The sequence below is a fragment of the Gobius niger genome, assembly GCF_951799975.1.
Source record: "Gobius niger genome assembly, chromosome: 3".
NCBI classification, from domain to species: domain Eukaryota; kingdom Metazoa; phylum Chordata; class Actinopteri; order Gobiiformes; family Gobiidae; genus Gobius; species Gobius niger.
Window position 1 is genome coordinate 41,204,769 of NC_136854.1, and position 24,565 is coordinate 41,229,333.

At 41.8% G+C, this 24,565-nt stretch overlaps 1 protein-coding gene across 2 annotated transcripts in view; it reads right to left on the reverse strand.

The window, feature by feature from the left end:
• Positions 1-531: 531 nt before the first annotated feature.
• Positions 532-24,565, reverse strand: part of LOC306960794 (sarcoplasmic/endoplasmic reticulum calcium ATPase 2) — a 59,738-nt gene continuing 35,704 nt past the window's right edge. Inside the window, exons 16-24 of one of the 2 annotated variants that reach the window (XM_079553349.1) lie at positions 23,634-23,745; positions 22,291-22,523; positions 21,015-21,235; positions 20,715-20,917; positions 20,552-20,637; positions 15,001-15,134; positions 14,791-14,908; positions 14,433-14,567; positions 532-1,236 (exon numbers count right to left, since the gene is read on the reverse strand). In XM_079553349.1, coding sequence (XP_079409475.1) covers positions 1,057-1,236; positions 14,433-14,567; positions 14,791-14,908; positions 15,001-15,134; positions 20,552-20,637; positions 20,715-20,917; positions 21,015-21,235; positions 22,291-22,523; positions 23,634-23,745 — 1,422 coding nt within the window. In that variant the 3' untranslated portion in view covers positions 532-1,056. The remainder of the gene's footprint in view (positions 1,237-14,432; positions 14,568-14,790; positions 14,909-15,000; positions 15,135-20,551; positions 20,638-20,714; positions 20,918-21,014; positions 21,236-22,290; positions 22,524-23,633; positions 23,746-24,565) is intronic. The other variant, XM_079553348.1, reaches the window with a different exon arrangement.

Consider the following 24,565-nt stretch of genomic DNA (forward strand, 5'->3'; position numbering starts at 1 on the left):
TTCAAGATATTCCTGTTTCGTAGAGAGATCTCGTTTGAAAGACATAAAACAGCAGATTCCCAAACAAAAAAAGGTTCTGAAATTACAGGCAATACACAGATATCGGCCCGATATATAAGCCAGCCGATAACGATTTTTTAAAAACTAATTTTAAGTGTTTTCAGTTCAGTTCAGCGAAGAAAAGAGTGTGCAAATTAACGCTTTGGAATGAATGAAGTGTGTGTTGATTTTAATGCTGTTTTGGGGAAATGTATTATTCTGTATTAATATTTTTATGACTTTTTGAGGTTCATGCATGTTGTACACTGTCCCTGTTCAAATAAATAAATATAAACTAAACTAGTATTATGGATTTTTGAGATCACTTACTCAAATCAGGAACAAATGTACTTATTTCAAAAACATTTCACTCATTTCTAGATAATATTTTGCAATGTGCGGTACAAAAAAAAATGGCCTAAGATCTGAAAACTGCTAAAAGAAATATCCAAAAACCCCCAATAAATACAACGTAAAGTAACCTTTTTAAAATCGCAAAACAATTGGCCTCCAAACCACTGACGGTGTTTATAACTTCTTCAGTGACTATTCGGTTTAATTTAGTTGCAAATGCAGATTATAACGAACAAAGGTAAGAACTAAAGCTTAAGGCCTTTGAACAAACCCAGTGAGTGACTGAATTACGCAATATCGTCGCAAAGGTTTTCCAAAAGAAAGAGCCATGTGTGTAAAATGCTTCTTCAGTCGTAAATGGCTCAGAAAAGATGACTTCTGATATAGAAAACTCCCGGATGACAGAGAGCTTACACAAACCAGGAATTGTACTTTTTATTGTTTTTTTACTGATTGTCAATTGAATTAGTTTTTTAAATCCCCACTAAACCATTGACCTACTCTTTCTTGACATGTGTTTCCTGTATTTCCTTCACGGACCAACCCTTCTTTTTTTTTTTTTTTATCCATTTCCCTTGATATATTTCTTTACAAATCCGTTTTTTTTCCTTCCTTCGCCGTCTGTCCCTGTACCTTCGTCTGGGCCGGTAACTTTAACCCCTCTCACTCCCAGAAGATGTTGGTGATGTCAGAGTCCAGGCTGAAGATCCACATGACCAGGGGCGCCGCGAAGGCCACGAACGCCCAGGACACGCCCTGCAGCGACTGGCGCACGCACGTGACCACGCAGCCGACCAATCCCGTGCCGGCGCCTCTCCGGAGCTCCGCCTCCTCCTCGGGCGACTGCAGAGAACAGAGCGATAGAGAAACCATGTCAAACTCTTCATGACAAAGACAAGTGACCATCTTAAAGGCACATATATACAAATAATGGCTAATTAGCATTTATTTCAAACAAATAAACTTAAATTTGAACATCAATCATATTTTATTGATAACCATTTGATTTGCAAAAAAAAAAGAATCACTTAAATATCACTTTGGGCCCCCCTTTGCAATCCGAGACGCCCTCAGGTTGAGAACCACAGCCACACCTTCCCTTACAAGTCACTACAACAGCGCAGGGCTCCCGGGATGTTGGGGTTAAGAAAGATTATTGAATATTTACACATTTTCATTTCTGGAGCCGTGCTAATATCGTCGACTAAAATGAGACTAAAACTAAGACTAAAACATTCAGACATTTCCGTCAACTAAGACATGACTAAATGAAAAGAACAGACTAAAATCATCAAAACTTCCAATGAAAGAGCCTCATATCATTTAAAGAAGGCACAGGTCTGCGCTTTGTTCATGTGGAGAACAAACATGAAGCAGAGGAAGGGATAATGTATAGAACGCTGGTCATTATTGGGAAAAAAAGTACTGGGCAACTGGACAGGGCGAACCGAAGCAGATCAGCGTTCTATACATTATCCCGCTTATTATACGGCCATTTGCCAACTGAACACACACAACATTAGGGCTGCACGATATTGAAGTGACTTGCGATATGCGATACTGCTGTGCAATATCGCGATAACGATATTATTGCGATATTTCACTAAACACAATTTTTTTCAGCAAATTGTGTCAAAAGAAGACTTAAAAAACACCCAATCAGGACCAAAACAAGGGTAGAATTTAAAGAGCTTCTCACCCCCGCTGCTCGAGGCTTACGTCACTCACATTCTCTTTTCAAATCTCCCTCCAAATGGGCGTAGCCTGGAGGACTAAAGGGGACAGGCGGGGGGGTTAATGTTGGGCGGGTCTAGGCTATGATTGACACTTGACATTGGCAGTGACCAAGATGGAGGACGATCACAGCGACGTCAGCTCTACAGCTTCTGTGCGGTCTTGGGAGGTGGAGGACTTCTCTCCACCATCCTCACCGGAGGTTGAGAGAGAGGAGGCAGATAGCGGCCCTCAGCCCTATCAATTTGAGCCGCTAGCTCGCGAGCTAGCCCGCGCCACCGGGGGAGCCGATGCTGCGGAGGCTACGGAGGCAGCGGAGGCAGCGCAGGGCCACAGAATGGGGCCTGTTTCTGAATGGTATATATATATATATTAGAGCGGAATAAAAAGTACGAACTGCTTGTTACAGGTCTTGAAAAGCTATCCTGTAGGGATCCGGATACCGAAATGCTAACCTGTCTGAATCGAACCTTTGACAAGAGTGGGCAATTATATAGCCTAACACATTCCCATACAATTTTAAAGTAACCCCTTTTGTTGCGGTCCTTTGCTTGACCTTTTTGTATTTGAATTTAATAAATGAACCCAGACCAAGATAAACTATATGTTGTGTTATTATATAGGTATAATATTGAAAACTCTGCCTCAATAGGTGCACCTGTGGTCACTGCACCTGTTTGTCCCCAAGGGAAAACGTGTGCTGCAAGGAGACCCCCAAGGTATTTTTGATAGAAATTATGTGCACAAAAGAAACATTAATTTAACACATTAACCCTACACTAAAGTCTTAGCCCTGATTTATTTATTTTAATTTTGCCTGTCAGGTTATGCGCAGATGTCAGCAGGTGGGTCATGCCACCTGCATAACCCAGCACCCCGGATTTGAGCCAGTGTCTCTAAATCCGTATGTTCTCCAAGCAGTGTATGCAACCTATGTGCAGCTGTTTGGAGACATGCCAGAGACCATGATCAACAGGTTAGTTTGAGTTAGAGTATGACAATGTGTTGGCTCATTAATTTAATAAAAACACACATGTATCATCTTTCTTACAGCTGTTACAGGCACCTGGCATACAGGAACTTTGTCCGGTGGTGCTGGGGTTATTTAGGGCAGCACATTCGTGTGGTCATCCCCTCCTGTGCGGTGACCAGGATCAGGCAGGAATTCCCAGAAGACGGGGAATATACTGGGTTCCTCCCGCCACTGGAATTTGTATAGTTGTATAGTTGTATAGTATTTTATTGTATATAGTTTTGCAGTTTTTGTTTTAAATATATGTGTTCTTAATCACCCCTCCTTGAACCGCCACCTTAACGTGGTGGAGGGGTTTGAGCACCCGAATGATCCTAGGAGCTCTGTTGTCGGGGGCTTCGTGCCCCTGGTAGGGTCTCCCATGGCAAACAGGTCCTAGGTGACGGGTCAGACAAAGAGCGGTTCAGAAGCCCCTTATGAGAGACCACCAGGCCCGGTTAGAACCATGAGGCCGTCCTTCCGTGGACCCACCACCTGCAGGAGAAGCCATAAGGGCTGGTGCAATGTGATTTGGGCAACTCCAACAGCTGCCCCCACGACCCGGCAACGGACAAGTGGAAGAAGATGGATGGATGTTCTTAATCAAATACAAATATCTGAAAAGACTTGCAGTTGTTAATTACTGGTCCATTAAAAAACATTTCTTGGTATCGATTTGAAATCATACTTTTATGCTTCACTTTTACAATCAATATCCATGCAGGCAGCTTTTTTACTACAGAGACAGCTTTGAGGTGCAAACAAGCATAAAGAAAAAAAGTTACATTTGATAACAAGTACTTATAACAGAAAAAAGTCCTTTATGTAAAATGAATAAAACATGTGCAAAGGAAACAAAGTAGACCTTGATTACATACAAATAAAAATAAAAAAAACATTCCTTGACTGTCCAAAAGATAAACTTACAAATTACTGTGATAATGAAGGTTGACTGTGGCTGATAAAGTGACACTGATGAAGTATTTGTAAATACAGAACACACATTGGCCTGCACACTCTGCACACAATCAAAACTTGACACATCTGAATTACATGTTCATAATGGACTTCATCATCACACCCTATTGTTCTATATGCGGTTGGCTACTGGTCCATCTGAGGTGCCGCACCCACCTCCCCTGCTCACTGAATGGTAATTATAATTGACTGGAATTTACGGATGGCTAAGGCCAGGCTAGCCCAAGACTAAATTTATTATTTTGATTGCAGCAAAACTACACCATTTGTCATATGCTCTCCTGTAGATACATGCAACAACAGATAATAGTTGCCTTTTCTGTTTTGCAAAAGCCTCAGGCAGGATATTCACGAAGATAGCATGTGCAAAGGAATCCATCATCATACTAGTCTGTTACAGCACTTGGCTGACAACTTTTTTCCTTCTCAAACACTGTTGGTCCTTATTGCCATTGACCACGCCAGATAAATCTGGAAAAAAACAAAAAAACAAAAAATTAGCATTAACAGTAATGTAATAATATTGTCATGCAAAATATAGAAGACAACACATCATTCCATTCTGGAAGGTCTTGTTACGCAGGACACTAATCGAGGTTAATAAAGGTTTGCAATGTGTACTTGCCATGTTTGAGCTTTGGGAAACTCCCAGCAGTTGTAGTGTGTGACCATGTTGTGCTTCCGTTGCACTGCAGCATCACAATTTGGGCCTAAAGAAGACAAACACAAAATGTAGTATTATTCACAAGTAAAATGTACACATTACACAAAATATTTTTATAACTTTATCTACTCATTACCTGGCCAACATTAATTTGATGACGATGATTTTGAATGTCAGGCAGTGGGATGCCACAAGGGTTGTGTGGTACAGATGGCTGATTTTCTCAACATCCACAAAAAATGTATGAATATAAAAATTTAAATTCCAAAAGTGAAACATTGTTATCTGTATTTTAAAAACACACATTTAAAAATTCTCACATTTCTCACCTTACACGACACCCGTTTGTCTGCTCCTTCAAAATGGGCACAAAGTGGTACAGGCACAGGTACTTTGTCAGAGTAGTCCTGATAGGGACGGGCCTCCTCTATCATGCTATTGAAAAGTAGATCCATCAGCTCTTCAATGTAGTCTAAAACACAACATTTATTTAAATCAACATTTATCCTAATAATACTTATGTGTCATGCTAATTTAAATAAATATGACATACATGAAGTAGGGTTGGTCTTCATGGCTCTCACTGTGTAGTCTCCACGTTTGAATTTTGGATACACTATGGCATACAGCAGCATATGTGACGATTTGCCTTTTTTAATCATAATCAATTTCACAAATAAACATTAACATGCAGTATCAATGTATTATTTTCTAAACATTTCAAAGCAATAAAATAACTCAAGTGAATATTTGTTGAACCTTTATGATTCATTACCTGGCCAGCATTCCTTTGAACAAGAAGCCCAGACTATTGAGAGAGAATCAGGCTATGGATGCCTCAGTATGCGAAGTGTGGTATTGTGGGCTCATTTTAGCTACATCTTTCAAATAACGTGGTGTAAACAAAATAGTAAGAGTCTCTCGCATGCTGCTGTGCCTACAAAGAATTATAAAGAATTACAAAGAATAATAAATTTATATCTGAAGTGTAAATACATCAATATAAATTAGATATTGGGAGGAGTAGTTGCAATTCCACATACTTGATTTTGGACGCACTCTTGCATCATCACCTGAGGAGGACTTTGATGGCGACCAGTAGAGATGGTTCATATAGATGGTTCACAACGCTTTTGTTCCAACTCGTCATTTCCTCCGTTCACCTTTTTTTGCCCAGCTCAGTTTTTTCCTATCCCTGGGACACCCAACACCCCAAGACAATAAAATATGTGTTTTAATACATGAGATATAAAATGAAATTACTGAAAAAATTAAACAATTACATGACTAAAATACACTTTGGTTAATGGTTAGCACTATAGCTTAGCACTATTCACCTTATTCTGGCCCGCCCACTTTTGCCACTTTTTGCTTTGTCTCGGCACTTCCGTTGTACAGACACTTCTGGTCGAGCGCGAAGCCCGTTCATTTAACGGAGAACGAGGGAAAATATTCTTCCCTAAAATCTGACATTTAGTAGATTGATTTGTGCAAAATGTCCAATGTTCATTTGCATCAACAAGTCAACACTGCACCGTTGCTCTGCGCTCGAAAAAAGGCTTTGTTTTCGTGTAGTGCATGCAGTCCCATGTTAACAGATAGGAGAAAAGGGGCTGGCACAATTAATGGCGGTGCCCATGCGAGCCCTCGGAATAAATAAGCTAGCTCTATAATCTACGTCATGTACTTGCCATACAAAATGACCAAATCCAAAATTTCTTAAAATCTGTATGCAGTACAGGTGCGTTGGTCACCTTATGTCTTCTTGAAGAATCTGGACCTGTGCCTGCTCACAGCCTCCTGTTTGTCTGGCCTCTCATATTGTGCACAGAGTGGTTCAGGCACAGGGACTTTTTCTGAATGCTCCTGATACAGGAGAGGATCCTCCACCACACTGTCAAAGAGCAGTGCCATCAGCTTGTCAATATAGACTGTAAACAAAGAATACAACGTTTGTCCTCGCTGACTTATAAGCATTGAACTCATTTTGTAAATGTGACATACATGAGGTAGGTTTCGTCTTCAGGGCTCTCACAGTGTAGTCTCCGTGTTTGTACTTTGGGTACACAATAGCATACCTAAGCACACCCTCTACTGTCGTTGCGTGAGACCTATTTGCATTCTCATTGTAATGCAATGCAGCAACTTGCAACCTGGGGAAAAAAAGTATATTTACATATATACACACAGAACATATATTTTAATACTTTCTGTAGGTATTACCGAGCGAACATTCCTTTGAAGGAGAAGCCCACACTTTTTGGGGAGAATCTGATAATCAGACTGTGGAAAGCCTCAAGGGTTGATGTGTGGTACACCGGACTAATTTTTTCCACATCCTTGACAAAGCGTGGGGCCAATAGAATGTCTGAGAGTCTCTCACACGCTGCTGTACCTACAGAGTAAAGCATTTTAAAGAATGACATTTAGAATGGCAATGCTAGCCTGAAATCTAAAATACAATGGCCAAAGGGCCAGTATTGCTTGCTATACTTACTTGGTTTGAGCCACACTCTTGACCCTTCCCCAACCAGAGGCCCATGGAGGCACTGAGGGAACAGGACGTTGTCATGCGTGTGGACATTCTGCATGTGGTTCGCCACAGAAGTCCACTTGGCGACAGCCTCTTGTCCCGAGGAGGACGTAGAAGCTGACCAATAGAGGTGGTTTACCACGCTTTTCCTCCACTGGCCAGCGTCCTGGGTGCTCTTTCTCTTTCCCAGCTCATCCACTTTTTTCCCAATTCCTAGGTATTAAAATATATTGTTACTAAATGCACAATAACCATAATATTATACAGCATTACCAAAATGCATACCCTTTCCCATGTGCCATGGGTCAAAGTAGTGACGGATTTCCTTTCTTTCCTCCCGTAAAAACTTTTGCACGCCGGTGTGTCGGTCCGTCACAATGGCCTCCACATTGACACCCCTCTCTTCCAGCATGGTCAGACTCCGCACAAAGCCCTCCTTCTCCATGCGCACGCTGTTTCCAACCTCATTGCTCTAATAAGACAAAAAAAATAAGAATAAAGAATTCTATCATAATGCACAGTTATCCCAAATTACATATACATTTTTATTGTAATGTTTTACCTGGACTAGCTGGATGTCAATGACTTTGTTACACGTTAGATTCATCATGGTGTAACTGCCATACTTGGCTGAATGTCCTACACGAATGCAAGTTATACATTAGCTGACTTTTATTAATACTTCTGATAAATGTTTATGAAATGTATTTACCAGGTGAATCTGCCCGCATGTCCCCACCCAGTGACACAGAGCCGCTTTCAAGAGCCTCCCTGATGAGGTCATCCTGCTCCAGCTTCCACTGCCAGTTGACCGTAGGGATGAGGAACTTTGCCTGATGCCTATAGAAGCACTGCTCTGACAGGCCCTGAATATTGAAGGCCCCCAAGAACTATAAAATGAAAACATCTGTTATCAGCTGATAATATATGGAAAAATAATCCAAACAATTCAAATGTTTTTGTAGTACCTTTGAAATCTGCCTAAATGATGAGCCGGTGAACAGCACAGCAGCACAGAGCTGTAAGTTTCCAGCTGGGATGTTGTTCACCATGGGCTGACTGGACCACTGATTGGTAAACTCACAGCGAGGACACTGTTGCGTGACCCGAAGCAGTGTGCCGACTGTGATGGTGTCCACAGCACAGCGACTAGTGCAGACAGGACATCGCCTGAACAGCTCCAGCAGTTGGTCCTCGTGAACAATATATTTTTTGTCCTTGTGTGGAGGGACTTCAGCAGGAATGCTATATAAAAAAAAGAGGCATATGTCATCCCTCAAAAAAGTAGGACGCTGTATATATTTTTTCAATTAAAACTCTAGAATTTCTTTGTACCTTGAACAGTTCACAGTGCTGGCACTGTCATCAATGTGGAAGCTGGGGTCAGACGCTGACACCTCACACCTTCTCCTTTTTAAAGGTGTAGAGGCTGCTCTGGGACTGTCAGGGAGAGGGATTTCCATCAGGTCCCCTGTCCCACAACCGACGCTTGTGTAAGCGGTCCGGGCTTGAGTAGCTGTACAAAACACAAACAAAAAAAACACGTTTAAAATGGCAGTAATTACACAACTTGTGTCTAACTATAGAAAAAAAAACTAAAGTGGTGAGAGTACTGTTTAAAGGATAAATAGAGAGATCACCTTTGCTTCGCCTGCTCGGCTTCACATTGGCCTGGACACTTGCATGCCATGTAATGACTGGATCAGTCTGGCAACCAATTTCTCTGCTCACTTTTGGCTGAAAACATAAAAATAAATAATATTTATAAAGCGCACACTCACGTGACATGCACATAGATTGTAAACTTGTATTGATGATTTATAGGAAAACAACCTTGGATATACTTTAGAGTATGCCACCCTATAGCAGATAAACCAAATATTTGTATCAGGTTAATTCTGGCTACAGTCGCTACTAAAAACTTCCAAATGGTTTGGCATTTTGAATAGCTGCGTTCAAATAGGTGTAAACTTTGGTTCAGTTCAGAAAACTTGTCAACATGAACATAATTAGCAGAATTGATCCTACTTTGTGAACCTGTTCAACAACAATGGCAATAACAACTATACTGATTCTGAAACCACGTAAGAACAGCTCATATCTGTGACCACAATGACCACACGGTCCACCTGGAGTGGTCAGCCCTCTCCTCACTGACCACACGGTCCACCTGGAGTGGTCAGCCCTCTCCTCACTGACCACACGGTCCACCTGGAGTGGTCAGCCCTCTCCTCACTGACCACACGGTCCACCTGGAGTGGTCAGCCCTCTCCTCACTGACCGCAATCGAGCATCAAACGGGAGCATTCTAGCTATACGTTAGCTTAACATGCTAGCTTGTAGCTACTGTCAAAAGCTACAGTCATCGCAAAACTTAGATTAGTTTGGTGCTCACTGCTCAGACTCGTGCACATTTGCGCACAGTGTTGGCGTAACTTTGCAGACTGATGCATTAGCAGGCTGCCCCGGGCAGAGTAGACGCGCTTATAACCGGTGGCTGCTGTTCCTCAGCCACAGTGAGCGAGTGCGGGACACGTCGCCTGGAGCTGAGGCTGCACAGTCTATTTACACGCCATATTTTTTCAACATATCTACACGACTCATGTGATTGGTATTATCAGAGGCGAAAACGGCGAATTTGTTTGAGACACTACAATAACGATCTATTCTGACGTGCACATCAATATTCTATATACTGTACATGACTCAATCTGTGAGCAAAGTAGCTTCTACTGACAGAAATGACCGGGACAGAGTGAACCAAGTGCCTCTTTTTACAGCAGCTACAATCATTGCAATTATTACCAAATCCAAAATGGGTAAATCAGCATTATTTTTCTCACTCACCTCACATTGGCGCCCGAAATCGTCCTGTTGGCGGGGCAGCAGTGTCGGTGGGCTAAGGCTCAGTCGTGGAAGAGCAAGGGTGGGGACGGCCTCGCTCTTCAAACGCAGAAGACTAGCATAGCCCAGTTCAACCTCCATGAAGTTGGCGAAGGAATCGCGCGTAAAATGGTCTTTGCAAACTCCAGCCTGAGCAGGGAGTTCGCAGTTTTCCCCCAAGCCAATTGCGCGCGTCCACTGGCGCCTAATTTCTAAGTTCTGCGGAAACCTGTGCAAACCTACAGAACTGTGGCACCCCACTACGCTACACTTCCTCCCCATCCTAACACAGTACAATTAACACCTAACAATTAAATTATACACGATAGACCACTAAAAACAATACTAACAAACGCCCTAAGCTAAACTGAGCTAACTAATCTAACAATAAAAGCAACTAGTGACTACAACTACAACATTCAACAACTAACACTACTAAAACTATACAATTATCTATAATAAACAAGCTATCCTAATAAAATCTACCTAAATGCTATGATAACTAATCGCAAACCTGACAATCGATGAAAATATTCTCTCGCTATTCCAACTCCAACTCGCTACGGGGGCGTGAGCGAGACTGAGCCCTTTTATACCCCAGAGCGGCAGGGCCCGTGACATCATCTCTCGCCTCCTGACATCATCTCTCTCCCCTCCGCTAATTGGGTGCCGAATTCAAAAAATCAAATGCAGTACAGACAGTTCGCTGCAGATGGCGCCACACAGACGGTTTGGGACACAAAGACAGGATTTCAACAAATTTGCACTAAATTGTTAAAATAGTGACATATACACGTAGACAACACTATAAGATACCCATTTATACAACTTAGCTAGAAAAAAAAGTTGATTTTGGGGTTAGTTGTTCTTTAACAAAGCTAGTAAATGTTAAACTAAAACTGAACTTCTACACATGACTTCAATGCATGAGTTTGAGTTTGCAAAAAAAATGGGTCGATCTCAGTCAGATGAAGGTTATGGTGATGTTGGCGATATATTGTGGCTTCTCGCGATACGGATATTGCATCAGCTAATATCGCGATACGATATTTTTCGCGATATATTGTGCAGCCCTACACAACATAAACTTCATCCACTTTCATGAAGGCTGAAAGGTTTATTTAAAGCAGTACTAAGTAACTCTTCCCCCTAGAGGCCATAAGCGCAACTGCAGGTGTAGTAGCAAGTTACGATTTTTTTAACATATTAATTGTCTTGGAGAGTAAATACTACGCTGACAGAAAAGGGGAAGGGACAGAGGGTTACTGTACATCCAATTATACAATGGAAATATTTGTTTTCACTCAAACCTGGCTGTAAATACTGTTTAAAGTGACGTTAGCCCGCAGTTAGCTTTGCCCGTTAGCATGTTAGCTTCTTCTTCGCGATTCCATCAGTGTGTATTGCTTACTCCGGACCGGTGGCAGTCAAGTTACAAACATGGTTTTCTGGCCAGAGACACCGGGGGGCGATGAAAGACCCTCCAATCATCCCATAAACACTTGTATTAATCCCACAGGGACTACGGAAAGGATTTATTAAGGTAAACACGTTACTTAGTACTGCTTTAATGACTTCCAATGATTTCTAGCAGCTGGCCTAGCTACTTAGTTGAAGGTGCAGTTGAAGAGGAGGAATGGTGGTGAATCTCTGGGTAAGTTGAAAGTCGGACTCACGTTAACTTCACTCACAGTGACGGAGACAGAGATAGTGTCGTCTACTATTACACACAGAGTGATATGAAAGACCTGTATTACAAGCACGAACTCCATTGCCATTGGCAGCGGTCATTATTTTTTTCAGAGGTCCTCTATCAAAAAAAAATGACCGGTAGAACATTGGAAAATCCCATTCAAGTCAATGGAGCGTTCTACTTGCGTTGTGAAGAGACGTATAATAAGATATCACAAATGGTCCGTAAATTCCGGACTATTGAGCGCATCTAACCCGCACCAACTAAACTTATAATTTGTCTTTTATTTATTGTTTACATAAGATGCAGCTGTCCACGCTGTTCTAAGCGCAACTTGAGGTTAAAAATAGCAGAAGTAAGCGCTGCACTGGGTCATGATGCGTAGTAAAAAATACTGGCAACGGGCAACCCCCAGCTTTTGCTACAAGGCGAGCACCCACACACTTGGTTAAGACAAAAAGACGTCTTAAAGATCGCTTCTCCAAACACAAATACACGAAAAGGAGCAATAACCTCAACGTTCCTATTGCTCGACATTTTCAGTTTATGTAAAATCAATCTCCTCAAAGTGCTGGTCATAGACACCATCCCACCCAACACTAGAGGCAGTCCCGTCGCCAGACGTCAGTCTTAAGGGGGGCATATGAAATCCACGGGGGGGCACATTTACTATTAAATACATATTTTCATATGCTATTCACGTAGCCCTGGCGCACACTGATCATTACATTAAACATAATCAACAGCAAATATGACCAGATCAACTACAGCTGCAACATGAGTCCTCGTGATGGAAACGTCAGTACAGTTGCAGGTAGCGTTTCTCTGAGTTGAACCTCCTCATCAACACATCCTTCTACTCAAACTTGAATTCATGAGAGTGAGGTCCTTTTCAAAAGCAGCTGAATTGTCTGAGTGTAAAACGCACACTTGGAACGCGGGGACTTTTCGGCGGACTTCAGCGCTTTGTAGTAAAATACACACGAGCACCTGTCACTGCCTTTGCCTCTCACGAGCCGGGACGGGGAAAAGAGCATGAAGAGGCCGACATCGTGAACTCTCAGGGCGGAGGATGATCGTTAATACTCCTCTATCATATCAGCTATATTTTATTTTGTGCCCAGACAACAGCGCAGCTAGAGGGAACCGTGCCAGAGAAAGAGAGAGAGGGGTGAAATGCCGCCGGTCCCCTCTCTCGGTGTCTGGGGAGGGATAGTTACTTGTTGTGGAGTTTGGGCTGGTCTCTAATCGGGCAGAAAGCGCAAAAGTAACACTGCGCAAATGAGTGATACGTAGCCTATCTTTGCCCAATTTGTAGTGGCTTCTCGTGGTTATACGGCGTATACCTGTGTATCACGTAGACTACACCACATCTGTGTCTGGGGGGGCACAAGCATCTTGGGGGACGGGCACGGCCCCCTATGGCCCGCCCATAGCGACGGGTATGACTAGAGGTGGCGATCGGCCGACTCTGCTCTCTCAAAAAGAAACGCTTTGGATAGAAACTCTGAAAGAAACTACATTTCCAGGTCTTAATGATGACCTGGATTTTTCGGTGTTCCTCTAGTGGTGGGATGTTGATTCTGTGGTGCACACATGTCCCCTTTGTACTATATTGTTACCACACTTCCGCATGTGTTGTCTTTTTGTAAACACTGTGCTTTTATGTATGTGATATTCTTATCTACCTTCAACAAACAGCATTTTTTACTTATGTGTGGATTGAAACGCATAGGCATCTCTTGTCAATAAAGGACTTTAAATCAACCTTTGGAGAGCCTCGGATTTTTGCCCATTTCACACGACATTAGTGAAGGCTTTTAATCTTTATTTTATCACTGTTTCAAGTGCATTTGAAGAATCCGCAGCGTTGGGAATTTCTCTCTGTGAGAAAGAGAATGGTGGCTGCAAGGTTCAAGGCATGGGGAAGAAGTAGCAGCTTATAGTTCAGAACATAGGCGCCGATTGATGTTCTTCCCAGTGGATGTGTCCCCCGAAAAAAAAAGGCTTGGTTAGAATCGATCTCATTAACTTAACCTATGGAGCTAAACGAGTGTGGCAATGCTACGGTAATGTTATGAACCGCCCCGTGCGCATTTGTTCGCAGAAAATGGGCGGCTTTACAGGCTAGGCTATATTTATTGAATCGTTTTGTTACTAGAGCAAATTCGCCTGGGTGCCCGAAGATTTGAGTGGGTGCTCCAGCCCCACAGCACCCACAAGATCGGCGCCTGTGTTTCCGGAAATATCGGTACATGCTATTTTAGTTAACTAGATTAAAATTGAAGAGAATTACTTGACTAAGAGTAGTAAGTAAAATATGCTGACAAAATAACACTGCTCTGGAGCCGAATGAGGAAGGACTTGCTTGAAAGTTTGAAACGTGTAGTTTCCGACACAAAAGAAGTTTCTATCACTTTCCGTTCCATAGATATATCTGGAAATCCGGAGTAGGATTAAAAATGAAAGCGCCCCCTCCAGTAGATGCCTAGGTCGCCTAATTCCCAAGCTACTTCTGTTTCAGACCACAAACCCGTCCTACCTGAATGTGTGTTCCCGGCTCGATGTAGTTTCGAGCCAAAAACTTGAGCGCTTCGTCCATCAGAATGACCGGGAGGGACATCTTCAAAACCACCACCCACTGAGGCCAGGACAGCGGCCGGATCTGGAAAATCGTCTGAGAGAACAAAAGAAAGATCAGAGTTAAATACGAGAAACGAAATCCAAAAATACCATCACAATGTAAATAGTCGGAATGAGCAAGTCGTTAATACTATTCATCCTACATTTCGTTCTTCTCTCATATGTTAACGCTCCAGGATGTGTTTCAAATGTGTGGTGGGAACTCAATATTCACGTAAACGCGAAATTCAATCACAAAAATCATCCGAAAATCTCACAGAAAGCATGGAGACGTAGAGGATGAGGAAGTGCAGGGCCATGGACAGACAGATGGCTCCCACCAGCCACGGGTTCGACCAGGGAGGCATCTTCAGCAGCGACTGGTTTTCAGAGAGACTACAGACAAATACAATCATCATTTCTAACTTTAATACTGTTGTTTTAGAAGCAAAAGCACACACACACAACTACTAATTTGTCTTTTGTACCTGTTGAGGGCGTTGCACATCTCGATGGTGACGAGCACAGACAGAGCCATGGTCATCGGGATGGGAGACTCGAACACCGAGCACTGGACGCCGGCAAACTCCTCGTGGCCCTCACTGCACTGGAGGTAATGGGACTGTGGGGCAGAGAAGCCAGAGGTTTAGGCAAGATACTCAAGAAGAGTGTTCAATCTCTATGCACGTGAATGGTGAAGACAGGTTCTTAACTCTCATCTGAACCGAGCACATTTTCTCCAATTTCGCTTTACCCAAATCTAAAAGTTTCTTGAAAAAAGCTGAAGCACAGGTCTGCCAATGTGTTGTTGTAAAGTGCTATAGAAATAAACACTGTAAAAATGAGACGAAAACGAGGATGAAAATGGAACAAAAGAGTGGCAAAAATGTCACACAAAAAAGATGAAAAAGTGACAAAAACGTGTGACGAAAAAAAAAAAAAAAAAAAAGCAATAGAAAAGTGACAGAAACGCAAGAAAAATGTGACGAAAACGAGGATGAAAATGGAACAAAAGAGTGGCAAACATGTCACACAAAAAAGATGAAAAAGCGACAAAAACGTGTGACGAAAAACAAAAAACAAACAAAAAAAAGCGATAGAAAAGTGACAGAAACACAAGAAAAATGTGACGAAAACGAGGATGAAAATGGAACAAAAGAGTGGCAAAAATGTCACAAAAAAAACAATGAAAAAGTGACAAAAACACAAGAAAAATGTGACGAAAACGAGGATGAAAATGGAACAAAAGAGTGGAAAAAATGTCACACAAAAAAGATGAAAAAGTGACAAAAACGTGTGACGAAAAACAAAAAACAAACAAAAAAAGCAATAGAAAAGTGACAGAAACACAAGAAAAATGTGACGAAAACGAGGATGAAAATGGAACAAAAGAGTGGCAAAAATGTCACACAAAAAAGATGAAAAAGCGACAAAAAACGTGTGACGAAAAACAAAAAACAAACAAAAAAAGCAATAGAAAAGTGACAGAAACACTAGAAAAATGTGACGAAAACGAGGATGAAAATGGAACAAAAGAGGGGCAAAAATGTCACACAAAAAAGATGAAAAAGTGACAAAAACGTGTGACGAAAAACAAAAAACAAACAAAAAAAAGCAATAGAAAAGTGACAGAAACACAGGAAAAATGTGACGAAAACGAGGATGAAAATGGAACAAAAGAGTGGCAAAAATGTCACAAAAAAAACAATGAAAAAGTGACAAAAACACAAGAAAAATGTGACGAAAACGAGGATGAAAATGGAACAAAAGAGGGGCAAAAATGTCACACAAAAAAGATGAAAAAGTGACAAAAACGTGTGACGAAAAACAAAAAACAAACAAAAAAAAGCAATAGAAAAGTGACAGAAACACAGGAAAAATGTGACGAAAACGAGGATGAAAATGGAACAAAAGAGTGGCAAAAATGTCACAAAAAAAACAATGAAAAAGTGACAAAAACACAAGAAAAATGTGACGAAAACGAGGATGAAAATGGAACAAAAGAGTGGAAAAAATGTCACACAAAAAAGATGAAAAAGTGACAAAAACGTGTGACGAAAAACAAAAAACAAACAAAAAAAGCAATAGAAAAGTGACAGAAACACAAGAAAAATGTGACGAAAACGAGGATGAAAATGGAACAAAAGAGTGGCAAAAATGTCACACAAAAAAGATGAAAAAGCGACAAAAAACGTGTGACGAAAAACAAAAAACAAACAAAAAAAACAATAGAAAAGTGACAGAAACACAAGAAAAATGTGACGAAAACGAGGATGAAAATGGAACAAAAGAGTGGCAAAAATGTCACACAAAAAAAAGATGAAAAAGTGACAAAAACGTGTGACGAAAAACAAAAAACAAACAAAACAAAGCAATAGAAAAGTGACAGAAACACAAGAAAAATGTGACGAAAACGAGGATGAAAATGGAACAAAAGAGTGGAAAAAATGTCACACAAAAAAGATGAAAAAGTGACAAAAACGTGCGACGAAAAACAAAAAACAAACAAAAAAAAGCAATAGAAAAGTGACAGAAACATAAGAAAAATGTGACGAAAACGAGGATGAAAATGGAACAAAAGAGTGGCAAAAATGTCACACAAAAAAAGATGAAAAAGTGACAAAAACGTGTGACGAAAAACAAAAAACAAACAAAAAAAAGCAATAGAAAAGTGACAGAAACACAAGAAAAATGTGACGAAAACGAGGATGAAAATGGAACAAAAGAGTGGCAAAAATGTCACACAAAAAACAATGAAAAAGTGACAAAAACGTGTGACGAAAAACAAAAAACAAACAAAAAAAAGCAATAGAAAAGTGACAGAAACGCAAGAAAAATGTGACGAAAACGAGGATGAAAATGGAACAAAAGAGTGGCAAAAATGTCACACACAAAAGATGAAAAAGTGACAAAAACGTGTGACGAAAAACAAAAAACAAACCAAAAAAAGCAATAGAAAAGTGAAAGAAACGCAAGAAAAATGTGACGAAAACGAGGATGAAAATGGAACAAAAGAGTGGCAAAAATGTCACACAAAAAAGATGAAAAAGTGACAAAAACGTGTGACGAAAAACAAAAAACAAACAAAAAAAAGCAATAGAAAAGTGACAGAAACACAAGAAAAATGTGACGAAAACGAGGATGAAAATGGAACAAAAGAGTGGCAAAAATGTCACACAAAAAAGATGAAAAAGTGACAAAAACGTGTGACGAAAAACAAACAAAAAAAAGCAATAGAAAAGTGACAGAAACACAAGAAAAATGTGACGAAAACGAGGATGAAAATGGAACAAGAGTGGCAAAAATGTCACACAAAAAACAATGAAAAAGTGACAAAAACGTGTGACGAAAAACAAAAAACAAATTAAAAAAAAGCAATAGAAAAGTGACAGAAACACTAGAAAAATGTGACGAAAACGAGGATGAAAATGGAACAAAAGAGTGGCAAAAATGTCACACAAAAAAGATGAAAAAGTGACAAAAACGTGTGACGAAAAACAAAAAACAACTAGAAATGCAATGGCTGCGCCATTGCGATTGACTGCGGAAATGCGGGAAGCGAATGCAGAAATTGCATAAACTCTTCAAATTGCATAATCAAATTTGCATAAACTGGTAAAATGCATAAAATGTCATGTTGCATAAACTATATAAACTGCATAAAGTGGTAAAATGCATGAATAGGTTAATTTGCATAAATTATGTAAATTGCATAAAGTCTTTAAAATTCATAAATCCTAAATGGCATAAACTCTTAAGTTGCATAAACGCTTTAAAATGAATTAACTGGTTAAATCCCATAAAGTGGTTACTTTGCATAAATTGTTAATATTGCATAAACTTTTAAATTCCATAAACTGGTCAAACTGTTGAAATGGCCTCAGTGCTTGATTGGCAGAAGCTGCACAAATGGCTGACAGTCCTGGAGTCTCCCCATTGGCTGGATTCCCCCCATACACACCAATGCAAAAATTTCAAACTCCCGTATAAAAAACTGGAAAACTGCAGAAGGCCAATTTTATCTCAAAACCCACAAGTTGCATAAGCTGAACATGCACAAAGTGCAGAAATTGCATAAAATGCAGAAAAAAGTGCAGAAAAGCATGGATTTGCGGCAGCCCCATTATAAGTCAATGGGAAAAATCTCCGACATTTTGGCCGATTGCGGAAAAACCGTAAGTTGCAGAAGTCCCAAAAGTAATAGCACCCTTCTCCTCAACATGCGGAACGTTTTGATGCATAACTTGCATAAATTGCACAAAGCATGAAAGTGCTGAAAGCTCTAGAAAATCAGGAAAAAGATGGAAGAGGAATAATAATAAAGAACATGAAAACCAATAATTGACTGCGGAAGAATTAAAATCTAATTAGAATTAGAATCAGCACCTCCAAATCCGAGGCCATGGTTCTCCACCGGAAAAAGGTGGTTTCCCCTCTTCGGGTCGGTGGGGAGTCCTTACCTCAAGTGGAGGAGTTCAAGTATCTCGGGGTCTTGTTCACGAGTGAGGGACGGATGGAGCGTGAGATCGACAGACGGATCGGTGCGGCGTCAGCAGTGATGCGGTCGCTGCATCGGTCTGTCGTGGTGAAGAGGGAGCTGAGTCGGAGGGCAAAGCTCTCGATTTACCGATCGATCTACGTTCCCGCCCTCACCTATGGTCATGAGATTTGGGTCATGACCGAAAGGACAAGATCGCGAATACAAGCGGCCGAAATGAGTTTCCTTCGCAGGGTGGCTGGGCGCACCCTCCGAGATCGGGTGAGGAGCTCAGTTACCCGGGAGGAGCTCGGAGTAGAGTCGCTGCTCCTTCACGTCGAAAGGAGCCAGCTGAGGTGGCTCGGGCATCTGTTTCGGATGCCTCCTGGTCGCCTCCCGCGGGAGGTGTTCCAGGCATGTCCTAGTGGGACAAGGCCTCGTGGAAGGCCCAGGACACGGTGGTGGGACTATGTCTCCGAGCTGGCCTGGTGTCGCCTCGGGGTCCCCCCAGAACAGCTGGAGGAGGTGTGTGTGGATCGGGAAGTTTGGGCATCTCTGCTGAGACTGCTGCCCCCGCGACCCGGCCCCGGATAAAGCGGAAGAAAATGGATGGATGGATGGAGAATTCCGCAGTCAATCAAAAAACAAAAAAAAGCAATAGAAAAGTGACAGAAACACAAGAAAAATGTGACGAAAAGCGATGAAAATGTGGCGTAAGAGGGCGACGTATGACATGTCGGTTTTATGACATTTCTATCATTTCGGTGGTTTCTCGATCATTTACATTTAATGAGTTGATGTTTAGTGGCCATTGAAAGTGTGATCAACCCCACAAAAAGGAGAAATTCAATTTAATATGAGTTGGATTTCAGCCTGCAGACTAGATATAGACCACTGGGAGGAGTTTGGCTTGGCTCAGTCTCTCCTCTCTATTAAAAGGAAAAGGCCACCGTTTTTTAATACTGAGATATGTTCTTACCTTAGCTTAGGCGAGTTTACGCGTGCGCACCGTCACGCAAAAAGACCAAACCTGTTGTTAGCATTTAGCCTCTCCTCCTCTCCTCTATGGGACCAACAGAACAATGTAGCACTCCTTTTCATGTTTCATTTTGTGTAACTATACTTGGATTGTGTAACTGCTCACGTAACCGTATTTAAATTGGGAAAACGTGGAAGAGCTTGGTCGCTTCTAACTTCACCCTGTTTTGTCACATAGAGGAGAGGAGGAGAGGCTAAATGCTAACAACATCTCCGGTCTTTTTGCGTGACTGTGAAGACCAGAATGTACACACGTACTCGTCTAAGCTAAGGTAAGAACATATCTCAGTATTGAACAACAATGACCTATTACTTTACTCTCACTCTCTTAAAAAAGGGGAGGGACTTAGCCTCCTGTCGGACTGAGAGCTTATACAGACAAATTGTTTGATTGGCTGCCTTATTGCTGAAATAATACCTCACAGCCATAATAAAGTAGAGAGGGGGTCGTGAAATATGTGCAAGAGTTTTCAGGATGTTTGAAAAGCCACACAATGTTTCTGGGTCATGTATGAGTGTTTTACCAGTTGGTAGAAGGTGACTTTCGGCCCGTCCTGAGCCGCCATGAACCACCAGGCGGCGGCTCCGACAGTGGCCGCTCCTACGTAACCTACACAGAAACACATTTCCGTATTAAAACCCGCTCACACCAACAAACAAAAGACTCACTTCGGCCTGGAGACTCACCGCCGATGATGAGGTAGCGACAGAAGAGCCAGCCTGAGATGAGCGGCTCTTTGGGGGAGCGCGGGGGGTGAGACATGATGTCGAGGTCTGGAGGGTTAAAGCCCAGAGCGGTGGCGGGGAAACCGTCAGTGACCAGGTTCACCCACAACAACTGCACCGGGATGAGGGCCTCGGGCATCCCCAACGCCGCGGTCAGGAAGATACTGAAGACAGAGACACAGAGAGAGGTTATTGAGCTGTGATGGCGGCACAAATCATGAGAAGTGGGAGCTCGCCAGGTGAAAAGACGCCTGTACTAACCAGACGACCTCGCCGATGTTGGAGGAGATGAGGTATCTGATGAACTGCTTCATGTTGTTGTAGATGGCGCGTCCTTCCTCCACAGCCGCCACGATGGTGGAGAAGTTATCATCAGCCAGGATCATCTCTGAGGCGGACTTCGCCACCGCCGTCCCACTGCCCATCGCAATACCGATCTCTGCCTTCTTCAGCGCGGGGGCGTCGTTCACACCGTCGCCCGTCTGTGGGGAGAGAGGGAGAGTTTTGTTATCTTTGGGCATTGAACACAACAAAATGAAAACGTTTTAATGTCCCATTTCATGCACATTACTGAAGCCTAAATGTGATTATGAAATGAATGTCTAAAATTACCCTGAGTCCTCCCTAAAGATGCCCAGGTATCAACCACAGGTGTATTAACAGATTACACAGCATCAAGTTCAAACGGTAAGTTTATATTTTGGACAATGGCATCTTGTTTATAATATAAAATAAAGACAAACCCTGGAGTAGGCCATAGCTAAATCTGCATAGAGTGAAACACCACAAGTATTCACTAATCCTATAAAGCATGTTCATATAATTTCTCTTGTCTAAGTAAATCAGTGGTTCCCAAAGTGGGTTTTGAGCGGATTTAAAGGAACAGGCCACCATTTTTACATACTGAGATATGTTCTTATCTGAGCTTGGACAAGTTAATGTGTACCTGTCTGGTCTTTGCGCGTACCCTCAGTCACGCAAAACGACCAAAGATGTTGTTTGCATTTGGCCTCTCCCAATGTATTCCTATAGCTCCAAACGGGGGAGAAGTTAGCTCTTCCACGGGCACAAAGACCAGACAGGTCACATGAACTTGTCTAAGCTCAGGTAAGAACATATCTCAGTATGGAAAAACGGTGGCCTGTTCCTTTAATATAATTATTAATTGAAAACGAAAAGATTTGTGAAAAGAGGTCAAATAGCAAAATATACAATGTATTTGTAAACAAGATTTTAAATGTAATTTTGCTTGATATATTCTTTTTTACAACAGGGATCCCGGATTGTTCCCATGGTCATTTTCCGGGTCCAAGCCTGAAAAGTTTTGTGTTTTTTTTCATAGATTAACTGGAGTAGGCTACTTCTCTGTACTCCAGATATTGTATTTGATAAGACTATTGTAGGAGTTATTTTTTGTTGAGAGTAGCTTTTTAGAATAAAGATGGGTGATGCTAGAACAAAGTAAACTTCTCTCAACTAAATAGCTTCCTCAACATCCAGAGATATAATTAAAGTTGCACTGGGAGTTTGCCCTGACCATGGCGGTGATGTCGCTGAGGCTCTGCAGATACTCCACGATGCGGCTCTTGTGCGCCGGCTCCACTCGGGCGAAGCAGCGCACCGTCCTGCAGGCCTGCCTCTGGAGGTGCGGCGGCAGCTCGTCAAACTCCCGTCCCGTCAGGCCTCCCCCGGACCCCTCCTGCTCCTCCTCCTGCTCCGTGATGATCCCCACGCGGCGGCAGATGGACAGCGCCGTGTTCTTGTTGTCACCTGGAAGACGGACATTTGTGATTGATTATTTTAACTGATCACCTCTGAGCGTCAGTAGGTCTTCCCGCCAGTGTTGGGAAAGTTCATTTTCTACATGAACTAGTTCATAGTTCAGTTCACAAATTTCAAAATGAACTAGTTCGTTCATAGTTCATAATTGTATATAATTAATGTTCGTTCATAGTTCCAAAAATGAACTAGTTCATAGTTCTTTTTTTTTTTTTTTGCTGCGAGCTGTTATTCAGGCATGAAAACGGATCGAGGTGAAAAAGGTGAGACGTATATTCCCCGCTCACAAAGCAACAATCTGGTGCATTTTTAAATGCATTTTTGCCAACCTTGGTAGAGCTGGAGAAAGTTGACTTCAGCCTTGAGTTAAAAATATTATCCTCACTTAGTGTTATGCAGCTATGTCATGTCAGCCCATTTTATTTTATTCTTTTTTTAGTTTGTTTTTTAGTTTAATTGGTAAATTCTTAGTGGAAAATGAAGCTACAAATATTCAATTGCATTTGTGTTAAATTGGTAAATTAATCATGTGAATAATATTGTTTTAGGAGCAAATTTGTAGTTAAAAAACTCCACATTGTGGCTTTATGCAAATGAGTGGCACCGCGGAGCAGAGGAGTTTGGAGCGACAGACGTTACACAAGGGAAACGAGCTTCGTAGCCTCACCCTGTGGCTGCTGCAGGCACTGTGCGGACCCGCTGGTTACCCGTGTGCCAGGGCATGTGCCAGAGCCATAAACAGCAGAGTTCACCCCCCACAGAACTGGACACAGTCGGGCCGTGGGCGCGGGGGCGGCGCGGAGCAAGCGTGAGCTACACCGTGGACCCGCCAGAGTTTAGAGCCGCTGGTAAACTGTGACGGCGGGTTTTACATTCACTGATCCGCGGTCTTAAATCACAGATATAAGAAATCTGGCACCATATTGAACGAACGTAAATAGAACGGGAATGCCGTTCACAGGCACCAGAATGAACGCGTTCATGGTTTCGTTCATCAGGCAGCAACACCGTGCGTTCAGTTCACGTTCGCCCAAAATATGAACACGTTCATGAACTTTTGTTCAATGAACGCGTTCAGGTACATCACTGCTGCCCGCTCACCTGTGATCATGATGACGCGGATCCCGGCCTGTCGACACATCCTGACCGCTCCCAGCACCTCTTTCCTGGGAGGATCCAGCATCCCCACGCAGCCCACGAACGTCAAGTCCGACTGAGCACAGACAGCAGCAGTTTAGCCATTTCCCATCATGTCACATTATTACTATTACTATTACTATTATAGTTTTTTACCCGACTACTCTTTCTTAACTAGCTTTAATGTAATTCTGCCTGTCTGAACTTTAACAAAGGGTCAATTGCAGAGAGAGAGTTGCCAAAATACAGTCATGTCCATAAATCATGCCTCTGGAACAGATTTTGAGGAGCTGTAAGTCCTGAACGCTTCCTATGATTTCGATAAAATTACCCTGAAATTAAAGTTGCTCGTCTGCACTTTAAACCCTGAAGTTTTTCTAAACAGATGAAAGGAAATTTCTGGTTACTGTCCCATTTTTATCTTTGGACATGACTATATTTACACAAGTACTGTGTAAGTAACACAACTTTGAATCATTTTCAGGTAGAATTAAAACTAGACATCCAAATAAATACTAAGGCAAGTTGGTAAAAATACTAGCAGTAAATAGGGATGCACCGATCCGCTCCCGATCAGATATTTTAACACTTCATCTGGTCGATACCGATCCGATACAGTCTTTTTGTATTATTATATTTTTGTATAATATATATCATTATATATCATAGCCTATGGATATCACAGTAGTTTTACCAGTTTTTTTTTATAAACATGCATGAGGTTTAGGCTTTAGCTTTGAATTATAAATTAGAACGTTTCCAGACGTTTCAGGTGTTAGTGGCAGAATAACGATCGTCAACAAATGAATTTATATCCTCCTGTGATGTGGATGTTGTTCTGTTATGATTGATTGTACAGTTTCTGTGATTTTATTTTGGCAGCCTCTGAATTCTGT